Source organism: Brienomyrus brachyistius, chromosome 23 (assembly GCF_023856365.1).
Source record: "Brienomyrus brachyistius isolate T26 chromosome 23, BBRACH_0.4, whole genome shotgun sequence".
Taxonomy (NCBI): Eukaryota; Metazoa; Chordata; class Actinopteri; order Osteoglossiformes; family Mormyridae; genus Brienomyrus; species Brienomyrus brachyistius.
In genome coordinates this window covers 9654247-9669608 of record NC_064555.1, presented here as the reverse complement: position 1 = coordinate 9669608, position 15362 = coordinate 9654247, and the positions used below count along the sequence as shown (strand labels likewise).

General features: G+C 48.3%; 1 protein-coding gene and 1 long non-coding RNA gene across 2 annotated transcripts; both read right to left on the bottom strand.

Annotated features, from left to right (window-relative positions):
* Nucleotides 1–90: 90 nt before the first annotated feature.
* dgat1a (diacylglycerol O-acyltransferase 1a) lies at nucleotides 91–15227 on the bottom strand. The gene is given in 19 exon segments (XM_048993650.1): nucleotides 91–1827; nucleotides 2199–2261; nucleotides 2626–2713; nucleotides 2990–3055; nucleotides 4643–4755; nucleotides 5330–5374; nucleotides 5476–5517; nucleotides 5668–5706; nucleotides 5796–5840; nucleotides 5842–5900; nucleotides 5982–6056; nucleotides 6530–6560; nucleotides 6562–6659; nucleotides 7778–7883; nucleotides 8005–8057; nucleotides 8682–8767; nucleotides 9469–9509; nucleotides 13425–13512; nucleotides 14837–15227. Coding segments are annotated over 19 exon segments (1524 nt in total). The 5' UTR covers nucleotides 15061–15227; the 3' UTR covers nucleotides 91–1665.
* Nucleotides 3113–4074, bottom strand: LOC125719142 (uncharacterized). Its single transcript, XR_007385022.1, has 3 exons — nucleotides 4004–4074; nucleotides 3867–3921; nucleotides 3113–3836 (listed from the first exon to the last, which is right to left on the bottom strand). It is a non-coding gene; the product is annotated as an uncharacterized LOC125719142 (long non-coding RNA).
* Nucleotides 15228–15362: the final 135 nt, after the last annotated feature.

The following is a 15362-nucleotide window of genomic DNA, read 5'->3' as shown; positions in this document are numbered from 1 at the left end:
GATTTGGGAGGGGGGCAACGTGCCAGGAATATTAGTGTGTAGTTTCATATATTTGCAGTTATGAAGATAACAAATAGGCATTTACAGTAGTCAGATTCCACAGGAAGGATTTTATTTCACAAGTATAGTAGCTACCAAACTGGGAGCCACAAACATTGAGATTTTGGGGCAAGAAAAGAACAAGTACAAACATCTCTTTAAAAATTGGCTAGTTTCACAATAACAGGTTGGCCCTGTTATTTAAAAGCATCTGTTGAGACTCATTTTTCCGAACACACCAAAAACCCAAATCTTAGCTGGAAACAAAAACCATAAATCATATTTGTACGTGGACGGATCGAGTTATTACGTTTTAAGAAGTACTCAAAATTAAGGCCGACAGGACATCAAGGTTTGCAAAGGCAGAGTCCAATGCTATGTTCCAAGTTTGGGGGGGGGGGGGGAGTCAGACTTAACCAATATATATATATATAATGTACTGACAGGTAAAGTATGACACGATCTTACAGCTAACTGCAAAAGTTGCATCCACTTCCAACGACCACAATAACAAAATTACATCAATGTCACCCCCATGAAAGTATCCGAAAGTAATAATGTTTCTAAAATAACGGATTTTCAAAATGTGTTGTTTGGTTAAAATTAAAGCTAGTAAGAGCCCAATTACAGCTCTTATTGAAATGCATTCAAAACAAATGATAAAAAAACAGGATGGCTTTTCAGCAACAGGAAACGAATCGGAACTTTGACACAAATACAGCTTAACCGTACGGCTCAGAAAAGGTTCACATTTCCAGCATATGCAGGCAAAGATTAATACCATGGTTGGTCTCTGAATATCCGTTACAGGTGTTTACTAATTTGGATCGCTTATTAAAAATAGAATTTCACTTACATTAATATGCATTTTTATAATTCTTTACTCAAGGAGATATATACAAACACGGAATAAAAACGTTTTGCAATGGCACGGAAAAGGGAAACTGTTCATCGTCAGGTCAGTTAGCGAGTGCTTTAAAATCGCTGTAAAGCGAACAGCTCCAGGAAAGGAATTTAATCAGACAAATACAAATTTAATACCCCAACATCTATCAGGCAAAAATCACTTTAATTATACACGACGTACCCTACGGGTAGTTAAAACGTGCTAACCCACGCTGCAATGTTCCGCAAACCCAAGCTTGCATAAAAGTGCACTGCGATTAAATTTCTGTAAATAAAAATAATCAACCCTAGCCTTTCGCGTATACCACTAACATCATCCATGGCATTAAACGAGTCTGCAATCGCAAAAAGTGACAATTAATGGTGCCACAATATAAAAAGAAACATTTTAAAATGACCAGAATAATGGAAATGGGTGGATCCAGTATCCCATGTCAGTATGTGCATTAAAAAAACAAAAATTTCAAGTAAATAATAGAAATGCAATTTAAAAATATTGAACTCCGACGTAGCTGCGTTGGTGCATGATGGCACGTGATTGTTATGGAGCTCAAATCGCTGAGTGCAAGGTTGGGGCGGTTCAACCGAGGGCAAGGAACTTAACCTTAATCCCCCCATTCATTAGCCACAAAATTCTCTTTATCTATATAACACTTACATACAACGTTCTCAAAAATAAAATACATTTATATTGGTTGTTATTACAGAAAAAAAACAGCCTCAGTCTACCCCCTCTACTGGCGACTCCTGGAAGTGCAGTACGTAATAGTCATGAACGTACATGAGCACGGCGATGGGCTGGCCAATGATCAGCGAGATCCACACCGCCGCGTTGCCGTAGTTTCCTCGAAGAAATCGGCCCACGAACCAGGCTAGGGGAATCTGAATCAGGAAAGTCAGATGAGGCTTTTCCCCCCAGAATTTAATAAAACAAAAGGGAAATTCTTTTCTTATTCTATCTTGCTTCATATGAGACACACAGGTAGATATACAGGTGAGAGCGTGAATGGGGGTCACGGCGCAGGGTCGGCGCCCTGAAGCTGGGGGGTTAAGGGCCTTGCTCTGGGACCCAACAGTGCCATCATTCTCACAGCTGCAGGATCTGAACCGGCAACCTTCTGTCCTAAGCTCCAGAGTGGCACACCGCCCCTCTGAATGAGCATATGGATCTACACTGCCCCCCCCCCCCGACCCAGAAGATTTATATAGCAGAATCATGAGATATAGAAAAAGTGGCTGACGACTTTGCTGACCTGCGCCATCATGCCCATGAAAGCCCACAGGCGGAACATCTTCAGGGGAACGCTCACCAGGTACTGGGAACAAAACAGAGCACACTGCGGGTCATCTGCAGGCTGTGTCCCCCCCCCACTGGGTTTTCTCCTGCATCTACTTGCACATGCTTCTCCCGGGGGCTTAGCGCCTATTACAAGTCCCCGCTACCCGCCCCGCCCCCGTCTCTCAGGCTTGTGGGCAAACCCTAGATGCTGCACGTCCTCTCTGCACGCTAGTGCTGGTGAGGTACTAAGCTCGAGGTAGCCATGACTACCGTGATCTGGCAACCGGCTGCTTCAGTAATATGCTCTGGCTGTGCCCCTGTGACAGCAATGTGTGTTTAAAAAGCAGCGTGAACATGGTCCGGGAAGGGACACCCCCCCCCCCGCAGCCCCGCAGCCTCACCTCGTGAAAGAAGGCTGAAACCAGGAAGACAGCAGTCTGGGCGACCCACTTCTGGACTCCTTTCCTCAGCATAGGCTTGTAAAAGTGCCTTTTAGGGAGGGGGAACACATATTTAAAATTAAAAGTCTGAAGCTAAACATGGGTGGAATATGGCGCAGTTCAAGTTTAAAAGTTAGATCTTTAAGGATGATAAAATGGGGAAGAGAATGGGATGAATTATGGAATAAGACCCACGTCCTTCATGCATATTATATACATGAACATTATATACATTCAATAACAATACTGGATACAAGTGGATGAACCGAAATATTTTATTTTGTTAAATGCATCATGTGTTCGAACCCGGCACAGGGTTGCTCACCGGAGACACCACTTGTGTACCGGAATATTCCAGTTCGCCCAGAAGTATGTGACCGTCTCAGAGTTCCTGCAAAAACAGGTCACCTGTTTAGAAACGGCAGGGAAGCCATCGACGTTTGGGGGGGGGGGGTCGTTGCACTCAGGGGAGACGGTGCCTGTGCTGCATTCAAGAGTGAGGGGGAGAAATTTCCAGGGGGCACACGAACACACGCAGGCACACACTCGGCTTAGATTACTGGCAGGCCTCCTTCAAGGAAGACCTCTTATCTCTACCACTGCAGACACACAGCTACTGCTTTTAAGCTGAACTAACATCCTCTGGGCATCAGTCTAGCAGGACAAACAGCAGACAGGGGAGTCACCGTGAAGGGATTTAGCGGGCAGATAATCTCCCGGGGGCCCGTGGAAGCGGCCGTGTGCTTCCCATTCCACTCCAGGCGGGTTGGCGTGCGTGGGGGGGACCCCCCTTTCACTGCGGTGGCCCTCGGCGTCCCGCTGAGCGTCTCGAATCACGCATAGAGGACATTTTAAACGGCTCTGACATTTATCTGTTCCACGCTAATAAGCCACGATGACGGGGCGGGGGGAGCGTTCCGGGCTGTTTCGTAATAAAGCACACCGTTTCTGAAAGCAAATCCTAATTTTCCTGTACTCCCCGGCACCCCCCGGCACTGTGCATGAAACCACACCTACAGTGGATGTTATTACCATGTTGTGAAAAATGCGCCTCAGTCTGTGATCAGCAAGACCTCACTGCTCTGGACCCACTGCTTCACTACGACACGCTGGACCCACTGCGTCACTACGACACGCTGGACCCACTGCTTCACTACGACACGCTGGACCCACTGCTTCACTACCGACACGCTGGACCCCACCTGCTTCACTACGACACGCTGGACCCACTGTTTCACTACGACACGCTGGACCCACCTGCTTCACTACGACACGCTGGACCCCACTGTTTCACTACGACACGCTGGACCCCTGCTTCACTACGACACGCTGGACCCACTGCTTCACTACGACACGCTGCTCATGCTCTTGGTCACTGACAGCTAGGTTAGCCCCCCCCCCTCCCCCCCATATAATCCCCATTCAGTGAATTCCTATTTTTAATACGCTGGAAGAATCCCAGTTCCATAAGCCAAAAAGGTGACAGAAATGAACCAGAGGCCCATCACCAGATGGCTCACAAAACCTGATCTTCATTTACAAAATGGAACGGAGGTTTATTTAAGTCAATTAGGGCATATATCCACAGAATCTCAAGCATAAAGTCTATGCATGGACACATGCAAGCACGCACACACATTTTCACGCTGGTGTTTTAAGCAAGAACATTCGACTGTTCAATGTGGTAATTTTAATATGAGATTTAATTCCATGACTAATGAGAAATTGATTTTTTAACTTTAACTTTTGATTTTTTTTAGCATTTTCCATTTAATTTCTCAGTTTTTTTCAGAAATAATTCACACAAAGGAAGCAAAAATACACACATTTCTAGCAGAAAAAAACACCGTTTCAGCACATGGGGAGAGGGGGATAAAACTGGAGATCAGTGACGGTAAGGAGAGCCAAGGACGGTGTGTGGCAGGGAGGGTGAAGGAGGGTGAAGGAGAGGGAAGGAGAGTGAAGGAGATCTACTTACCACCAGTCTCTGTAAAACTCCCTGTCCCCAAACTGCATGAGCTCAGCTACAAAGTTCATGGAGGAGTGGAAAAACCAGTAGAAAAAGATCAACCAAATGAAGTGATTTGGCACCTGTTAAGTAGATAGAGAGAAGGAAACCTTGTGTCTTCACACTGGTTTGGAGCAGAAGCGAGGTCAGCAGGAGGTTTCTGTGCTTACCAGTAACATCAGAGCCTACCCATGCTGTCAACTCAGCCAATGGGAGCAGTCAAAGCCTACCCAATGCTGTCAACACAGCCAATGGGAGCAGTCAAAGCCTACCCATGCTGTCAACACAGCCAATGGGAGCAGTCAAAGCCTACCCATGCTGTCAACACAGCCAATGGGAGCAGTCAAAGTCTACCCAATGCTGTCAAAGTGGCCTATGAGACAAATCAGTTTCTACCAATACTTTCAACATGACCAACTGGAACGGTCATATTCCCAATACTACCAACAAGCATATGACACAGGACCATCAGGCACATGAATTCACTTTAAATATAAAATATTATTTACTCGCTCAGAAAACATTGTGATTGTGTTGATGACACAAACACACATTTCCGCATTCCCCTGTACTCATTTAACTATGAAGTAATTTCGGGGCACGAGTCAAACAAATTTGGCTACAAAATATGTTTTATCTCAGTTTCTTTGCACTTACCGCGAGTTTCAGCAGGCGTTCGACTATTCTGGAAAAGTCCATATCCTGCAAAGGTAGGGACACAGCGGCAGGATTCAGACAGGAACACAGACCTCGATGCACAGACCCCAACGTCAAAACAGGACTGAGAAGCCCAGTGCGTCTACCTGGAAAGGCTTCATGGAGTTCTGAATGGTTGGCACCATCCACTGCAAACGAACAATACATATAGCATATACATTATAATTTAGACACAAAACACAAGTTAGTGATATTCAGAAAAATTGAGGTTAAATCATGGCTCATAGGATATAAGAGTAACAATTATCATTGGGGAATCGAACTGTGGTCAGACATACCTGCTGGATCAATCCCACCAGCAGCTGCATGAGGAAAACCTGAAAGAACAAGCTGACGTCACATGTCCTTAGTTGCACAAACCTGATGTGATGTCACACGCGTCACGGCAACCCCCCATAAGGCTCACCATCTCGAAAAGCCTTCTGAGCAGGAAGCGTTTGCGTATCCGTGGAGGACCGCGGGAAGTTGAGCTCATAGCAGAGGGTCGGGGCGAAAATGAAATAGTACATATCTGATGGGAGCAAGAGACGAGAGCTCAGTGCAATTCAGCAGGGCACTGTGGCATGAGCAGGGGTCAGGGATGCACACTTACCCCGGTGCGTGAGGTTCCCTGGGTACGAAACTTGGGCGTGTGCTGCCGTCCCATTAGCACGGGGCACCGACGGGCCTGTAAGTGAATCGATTCCTTCAGACTCAAGGAAAACTGCAGAATAACAAGTTTCCATTTTGGCCAGCAGAGGGCAGCATAGTCAGCATTTGTCTCCAATGTCTTTGCTCTATGATGTGAGTTTGGGGTGCGTGTGTCCGGCAAAAAAAAAAAAAAAAAACTTATGTAAGCAAAACACGCAGTTCTTTACAGATATCAAAATGACCGAGGATCAAAAGGAGCTATTTATAAAGAAATTAGGCAAAGCTCATTCCATCCATCATTCTGAGCATTAAATCCTTAGAAGTCATTATGCTGCCAATACAAACCAGGCTAAAAGGATTAACAGCATTTTTCGTGGGCTCCTGGGAGTAGGAAGGTCCCACGGACGAAGTCCTACACACACAGCAAAGACCATGAGGCTGCTGTTGGGTGACGGGCCTCGGGGATACGACCACATGGGCGCTAAAGGCTAAGCGCTAAGGGCTACTCACAGGAATGAGAGCGGGAAAGGGACCGGGCCTTGGGCATGGCTGATCTCTCGGCACCACCTGTTGACGTCCTTGTAGGAGTAGAGCTTCAGGAAGATGATGGTGTAGACGGCGAGCACAAAGACCCCACCCACTATAAGAAAAGGTGATGTGCAATTCGTACAGGCATGACTAATTGATATTTGAGCACCCCCCCCCCATCACTAGGCCCGAGGCCCCACCCAGGTACGAATCTCCAGCTACCCAGCCATGTTTCTCTAAATGCACATGCTTGCCTGACCTTTTACATCAATGCTGGAAATCAACAGGGGATTTCAAGCAGCTCACCAGAGAAGAGTGGCCTTTGATGGTAAACATCTCTGACAAGTTCTCCATGCTATTACACCCCCCCCCCAAAATAAAAGAACTGTGAAATGTTGTTTATCCTCTAAAGATGGAGGCCAAAGGCAAGGAAATCGCACCACGATGATAAAATGGGCAAGAGACCCGACTGACCGTGACAGACGAGTCCCGGTCACTGAGAAAGGGCCACGGGCCTGTATGGAAACGGCCTTTACGGAGCGCCCCCTTGAGGCCATGGGGGCCACTGCCGCGTGCGTCGCTGACCTTTCACACAAACGCTCCTCCTCTGAGAGGAGCTGTTAACAATGCGCTTATGGCGCTGCCTCCGTCGGCCCTGGCTCCGCGTTACGGATGATAAATAAACAAAGACCCAGATAAGCGGGGGACATTATTCCTCTGATTTACCGACTGACTGAAGTTCTGGTTTTATTTTTTAAACAAGCTCAGGCTCCTCTCCTTCCCGATCGAGGTGACGACCGAGTCGAGTTGTCACGGCGACCTGTAACTTGGCGCCCGAGACCCCTAACACGCGCGGATGGCCTGGGGCCTCCCATCTGAGCCTTTACGGTGTTTGTTCAAGACTCTGCTGAATGCTGTCCTCCAGAGCTATAAATACAGGCTGTTAATAATGACTGACCCAAGGAAAATGACAAAAGGCTTTAAGCCCTTGGACTCTTTATTGCATTCCTATAGGACCACACAAAAAGGGCCCACAGCGGACAAAGGGGAAGAGGGGTGGGATAAATGTTTGGGATTAGCCACTTCACCCATAAACAGGTAACTGGAGGATCTTCTATTAACCAGCACACTGGTACAACCAGCGTGGGAATGGTGCATGCGCCGAGGGAGGAAGGGAAAGGTCATTCTAGAGGTCAGGATGGTGGGGGGATGGGGGGGGGGGGCACTCACCTGGTGTCAAGGAGCCGACAGTCAGGACAGTGGCCACCGGGAAGCAGAGGATGGCGGAGAGGTTGAGCAGGTACAGGAAGGCACCCATTCGCTCCCCAAACATGCCCTGGGGGGGGGGGGACATGAGGCTCCTGTCACAGTGACACTCAGAAGTCGAGAGGGGGCCCCTCGCGACGCCACCTTCAGGAGAGCAGATCGGCCCAGTGACACGGCCGCTGGTCACTCACCACTGAGAGTCTCCTCTCCGTGTAGAGAGCGGCCATGATGAAGATGTTCGACACTGAAACAGAGAGAACGGGAGAGACAATCTGCACAAGCTCCTAGAAGCTTCCAGAATACAAAAACCAGGACAGCTCTGGGAGGAAGCACGCAGACGCGTCTGTCCTCACGCCGTTCACGAGGCAGGCCTACTCCTCGACTCACGGCTGTGACGGGGCACTTTTCACCGTCGCGCCGCTTAAATGGCGGCACAGGGATTAGGGTTCCACTGCCGGCCCGGGCGGGGCACTGAGAACCGTTACCGCCGCGGGATGGGAGGTGGGAGGAAGGTGACGAGGACGACTGGGGAGGAGGACAAACAGGCACGCACACGCACTCCGCTCCTTTAAGAGACCGGCCGTGTATCAACATCATCCCAGCCGCAGTAATGAGACATAATTCTATCGTTGTTACGTGGATTTGGTGCGCAGGGAGCAGAAGGTCAGGATCAGGTCACACTCATGTGCAAGTTTCTCGTCAACAACAGTGTATTTTAAACTTTCTCAATACTCAATATTTTAAAGTCAATGTAAGGGGAACCAGTCGGGTGGATTACAGACCCGAAAACAGCGGGACCTGGCTCTCCCCCTGCTCCCACGCCCGGCCCCCACCCGCCAGCAGAGGTTGCGGCTAGTGGCCTACGCACCGATGACGAGGCACGGCGCAGGCCAGCTGTACGGGTCCTCGAGGAACAGAGAAACCACCTGAATGGGATCCACCAGGATGCCATACCTAGTTTGAGAGAGAGAAGAAGGCTGTCAGTCTGGGCAAAATCACAGCGCTGCTGATCCCACAAAAAAAGAGAGAAAAATCATACATACGTACATTCCTGTTTTCTGTTGCATCAAATTCATACTGAGGATATATTTGTCATAAAACAATAACATTTCGCAGTTTCAACATTGATATATTGTCTGTGTTCTATCTTCAATTAAATATGGGTTTGTATAATTGGTTAATCATTGCTTTTGGTTTTTATTCATATTTTACGCCATGTCCCAACTTTTTTGGAAATGGGGCTGTGTGTGTATATATATATATATATACAGCCACCATCACCCCCCGCCCCCCCCGCCCTCCCTGACAGCGGCAGGGAGCGGAGTTTAGAACAGAAGCTGACGCAGGTGAGGCAGACAGCGCAGAAGCAGCTGGCAGACGCCGCACTCCTGTCCCGCATCTCCTGCGCGCCACACTTCCCCGCTCAGCATGCATCTCCAGCTGTCAGGCGGCGACAGCTCTGTCTACGCCGAGATACAGGACCCGGGTCTCGGAACGTGCCAGCTCCTTCCGGAGTCTTCTCTACGACGGTATTAGCGGAACGCCATCCCCACTATATGCCGGTCAGGCCTGGGGTGACCTAGCTGAGGGTCCCGGCGTCATGTGACCTAAGGCCCCCGCCCCCCCAGACCGAAGGCTGCGAAGGCTGTACTTACTTAATGAGGTTCTCCAGGAAGAGCCGGGCGTTGCTTAGAATCTGGAACACAAGGAAGAGGGTGTCGGGGGAGGGGGCTGCCACCGGAAAGACAGGTGGTGAAGGCAGGGGGAGCCGGGCTAAACTTACAGGTGTACAAGTGCCAGCAGCAGGACAACAGTCAGAGGGAAATGTGAGCCGAGCGAACTGCAGCTGGCCTGGAAGGGGCCCCCTAGTGGTCACATATCTTTACTACAGGTGACAGTGACAGATTCTTCCTAATCACCTGCTCTTCAAACGAAGACCATGAGAGGACCTTTCTGGGCCTCGCTCATCGCAATGTATAAGGCACTTCATAAGTGGGGCACAGGCGTGGTGTGTGTGTGTGTGTGTGTGTGTGTGTGTGTGAAGGGGGGAGGGGGGCTCTGCGTTTAATCTCAGAATCAGAGAGGAAACTTCAGCTGCTCGATCCCCCAGGCACAAGGAACCGTCACTAACGCGGCTGACGATGCGGTAACCTTGGAAACAATCGCCGCTCCCCATTCGTCCGATTTCACCGCCGAAGAGAATCTTCTGGTGGTGCGACATTGTGTTCTCAATGTGAAGGAGTGAAAAAAAATTTATAATACACAATAATAATTATAATAATAATAATAATAATAATAAATGCAAGTCAGTGCTGACTTCCTGAGCTAGGGATGTGTCCTCAAGAAATAATGGGGAGAAAAAATGAAATGTAAATGTGGTCGGAATATCTGTTAGATATCTGGCTCTCGGCATTGGTTTTGTAGCCTCATATATATGTACCTGTGCGTCTGATGCAAAATATTAGCGTGGCTCAGGCCCAAGTCACCGCCGCCCTGATTCGCAAACACCATGTGACAGTAACGCTCAGTCAGTCACAGACTCCAGACCTAAAATTGACCCTGCTGTTATACCTGGGAAAGGTGCTTAATCTGAACTTCTCCTGTAAAGCTTTAGGGTACCGGCGTACTTAACAAGCCTCTTTTCATTTAGCTGTCAGGCATTCACAAACAGCTGCTGGTCCATAAGCTGTCCCCCTGGGAACGGCAGCCAATGAGTGAATCCCCTGAAAGAGGTGCTGGACACGCCCCTTTATGGATTCCGGCCAAAATTACACTATATATGTAAATAATAAGGAAAATTAGGCCAGCTCTTAATAACCGGCCCTCTCTCTTGTCTTCACATCTTCCTCATGTGTATTTCCTGCTCCTAAGGAGATAAAATAAGTTTGAACATGAGGAAAGTTCACCGGGAATTAAACTTATGGGAGGGGAATCGTTCCCAGCAGCTCTGGAAATGAGGCTGGCAACGGTGCAGACCGCAACGCTGCAGACCGCAACGCTGCAGACCGTGCTCATGTTCACAGGGACTCGCTGCGGTGGGGTGTTTATTTTTAGACATCACGTGATACGTTGCACTTGTAGCTCACGTGATCACAGCAATTGCAGCCGGTAATTTCCGCGTGCCGTGCCACGCGCAATGCGGTAGACGTGATCCAGTGCTTTCAAAGCGGCTGTGAATATCGCGATAGAGTCAGTGGTCGGGGTGATGATTCAATTTCAGATGCTGTTAATCAGAGTGGCGGAAATGCACAGTGCTAAGCTCACAGATTCCCACCCCAGTGACAAAGGGTACAGAACAGGGAAAAAAACAGACATGCAAAGTGTCAGGAAAAGTTAAGAAGTTTCCAGAAGGCAGCTGCAGAGGCGGACAGCTTAAGTCCATCGTTCTCCTTTGGCACTGCTTCATGCCGCTCCCATAACGGACCGCCATGTGCCGGAACCCGCAAACTGCTGAAATTACACCCCCGCATTGAACTGCTGCCTCCCCAGCAACAAGCAACCTGATTGGCCAAAACTGTCTTTTTACTATAAGCTTGTTGAAAATGTTCTTATAAAGATCCAGAAGGAGGTGCAATTGACAGGGAAAAGCAAAACTTAAAGAAACAAGACTGTTATTTTTGACCAGAATTTATTTGTCATCATAGAAAAAGCAGTAGGTGGCATCATGGTTAAAGAGGAGAAATTACAACAGAATGGCTACGACATCCAGTCCCAGGAGGGTGACTGTTCTGGTACCCTGGATATAAGCACTTATTAAATATTTTTTGTAAAAAATACTACACAATGTAGTACACAATGCAATTGTATTTAAAAGTATAAGGCGTGTTAATAGCTTAGAAGGTGGGGCCTGGTTTCTGCAGCAACAGCTGCTTATAGTTACTGGGTCTGACTGGCTCTGTGATGGACGGGACTTCAGCGATGGGGGAAGGCAGCCTGCCAAGCACAAGGGAACACCACGCCAACGGGGCGAGGTCAGCCGCGTGACTCACGCCAGCTCCACGTCTCCCAAAACAGAGAGGCCGCTCTGGCTACCCTTCACAGCGGGGTGCGGCACACTCCTGTCACTCCACACCCCCCTGAAAGGCGAGACTGATACAAAGCAGCCCGGTACAGCGTCCCGACGAGAGCCAACGACCGACTAGAGACGCTACCCTGCAGGTCAGGTTTGAAACCACATAAAAAAAATAAAAATCTCAGCAAACCTTTCAAGAACCACAGAGTCATCTTCAGTATTACTGTCCATGGCTGCACTTGGGTAGAGCCTATGGTTCATGGATTCGTTAAATGAGCGGGGGGGCAAAGAACAAAACCTGCAGCAGATAGAAGATGGTGTCCCCATTAATGGTGCCCTGCTGCTCTGGGACAGCAACGGCGATTAAAATAGAGCAAAGTTCCCTCCAGGAGAGGGCTGTCCCAATCCGCACTAATGCTGCCTCAGCCCCACAAACCCGCAGAAACCCGCGTCATGGTACCTACCAAAGCTCTTTGATGAGAGTTCCATTTGTAGTTTGCACATACTTTGCATGCTATAAACTCGTGGTATCCAGCTGCACTGTTCTGTGGGGGGGGGGGGGGTGTTTATGCATGACGGGTTATATGCTCCACACTCGAACCTTCAGTCAAACCCTCGGCCATTTTCTTTTCGGCTAATATGAAGGCATTTCCCGTACACAACCTGCTCGTCACTAATCTAAGATGGTTCCGGAAGTTTCTGAGCCAGTCCAGGCACCCATTTCGTACCAGGAGGACTTGTGACCTCACCTTGCCTTGGCTTCTGGTCAAATTCCTCTCAAGCTCATTGCCGCTATAAATCACAGAAGCTCCACAGAGGACGACAGGCACCCAGAGTGTTATTACTGGCTAGCTATCTGCCGAGCTGTGCCCTTATCACGATTTCTTCATGTTTGCACCCTCACCGCTGACATTTCCTACAGATCAACAGGCAAACCATGGCTGCTGAACCCCACCTGTCCACACAAAACCAATATTCCTCCAGGTTCAGAGGCTCACTGACAGGCAGAGTGAACGCAGGCCTTAGGGGTGCATTTCCACCCCGAATAAATATTTTGTAATGAAAGCTGTCAAACATGCCTCATAAACAGAGAACTGCAACCTACTTATCAGAAAAATGTCACCTGTCATCTTTCATTATCAGAGAGATGTTAAGTCTGTTTATTTTTTATATATTTATGTATATTATGCAACCATTAAGTTACAAAGTGTCATAATAATCCCATTTTATAGGTGGCGTATAAGGGGTTGCATTTCCTGTGCAGAGAGCAGCATTTAAAGTTTGAGAAACACAAACACAAACGCGACTGAAGTTACGTTAATGCATTAAACTGCTGAACTGAGAAGGTGAAGGGAAAACTGGCAGAGACCTTCAGTTTGACAGGTGGTCTTAAGCTTCTGCTGTGATACATCACCACGGTGCATGGGAACGACGCACGTGCCGAGAGACATCCGGAAGCTTTGAAAAGATTTCCTAGGCTGGTCCCATATAAAGTTAAAATGCGATGCTTTTGGGATCTGAACTGATGACAACTGGGTTCTCAGAGACAGCCAGTATGTTGTGGGGTTGAGGCCCGGCAGCGTCGGACCCGCCACTCACCAGCATGACGACGCACCAGTTCAGGATGCCCCGATAGTTGCTGTAGCCACTGGCCGAGCTGAGTAGGGACTCCTGAACCCGGTGGCAACTAGGAGACAGAACCAAAAAAATTGACTAAAACAGAAAAAAATTGCAATATTCATAAAGAGTGAAAGCGCCCCCCCACCCATAATTAGATTAAACCCTGATGTAAAATGCCACGCCCTCCCTGAGTCCATCATCTCAGAGTCCCTCCCTCTCAGTCCAACATCAGTGCCAGGAACCGTAGTAGAAGGTAGGAGAATAGAGGCAGGTAGGCATATATATATAAATGTATGGCTTATTTTTTTCCAGTGTACTAAAAGCAAACTCCTCAGAGTACATAAATCTGATCCTTCTGGTTAAGTTTGACTGGCGCTGTTGTAAGACAGTGTTATCTTAAAGGTGCCACACTCGATAAGCGTTTCCTTACGGGCCTACCCCCCCCATAAAAAATGCCAAACCCCCAGGGGACTGCCACACTTTCCAGCCTCGCAGACTGACATTATGTGACATAACATGACACATGTGAGCAATAACCCACGGCTTTTTCCTGCTCAGGAGAAGAGCCGCCACGTGTGTCACATCTCAAAATGAGTTCCGACTTCCCAGGAGGCGCCGCTTTTATTAAACACGAGATTTCGGGCGCATCAGTAATATTGACAGCTGAACCTGACTGTGCCAGATTTGACGCTCACTTCCACTGACTTGGGGCAGGATGTCTGACTTCTTGAAAAAGTAGCGCTCAGAGTGTAATTCCCAAGAAAATGAGCCGGAGTACAAAAACGCAGCTAATTACAGACATGCTTCCATCTAGTTAGGTTTCTTACGGGATGTTTCTTCATGCTGCAAATATAGATCTCTATCGTACTCAAACCACAGTCGATATCAGCTTGGGCTCCTGCATTAAGCTGCATTGCAGAACAGCGCCACAAAGTTGAGAATCACATTAGGTGACAAGAACTGGCTAATGCAATGAATGTGGGGAATATTGGGAAACCGCTGCAACATCTGCGCAAGCTGACATTTCACCCACAAAGGCGCCACGTTAGAGGCACGACAGATATTGCCATCAACCATCCGTCAAAAGACACTTGTTGCTCCAAGCAAAGGAGCCCACTGCCCGGCGCCTGCCTTGAAACGGATGGATGAATGAATCCTTGGAAACAGTGAAGACCAAGGATCAGTTCAAAGCCATGCTGTTATTGACCCTAAACTATCGGAATTGTCCTGTTAAGTGTACATGTCTGGTCGTAATGGGGGTATTAAGGTTGCAAACCGTTTAGTCATACATGCCACGTTGAGTGTGAGGCAGCTGCCATCCAGGCTACAGGCACAGAGTTATTCAGCAGGGTAAGAATCAGCAGTCATTAACGGCCAGCTATAGCCCTTACCTGAGCTTATCACCTGAGTCTTCATGCTTTCCCTTGTCCTTCCGCGATGTCGGGGGCGATCCTCGCACCTTGTCCTCCTTACTGGCACTGCTGTGGTTGGCGGCGATGCTTTCACACGCACCGGACTTGTTCCCATGCCCTCGTTTCAAAGTTGCCACCCCTGCCCCAGATATTGTAGTCCTTCTTTTGCGGGTATTCTGGCCTCGATCATTGTTATCTCCCATGTTCCTCTTCAAGGTGCATTAAGCCCACGCATGGCAAAGTTCCCCTTAAGTTTACTGAGGCTCACTTCAACAGCGGCTATCATCTGTGAAATGATCACGGTGCCCTGTTATTGACCCGCACTGTCACACTGGTTCAGGAAGCGAGGAGGAGCGATCCTTGGCACCTTTGAACGGAAAGGACCCTCAGTGAGCGAGTGGTTATGGGACTTGTAGTCTTTTAGCGAACAGTATAGGAACCTAAACTTAAAATCGTCAGTGTCACTGCTGGCCTTTTCTATTAATCACAAACCAGGAAACTGGTT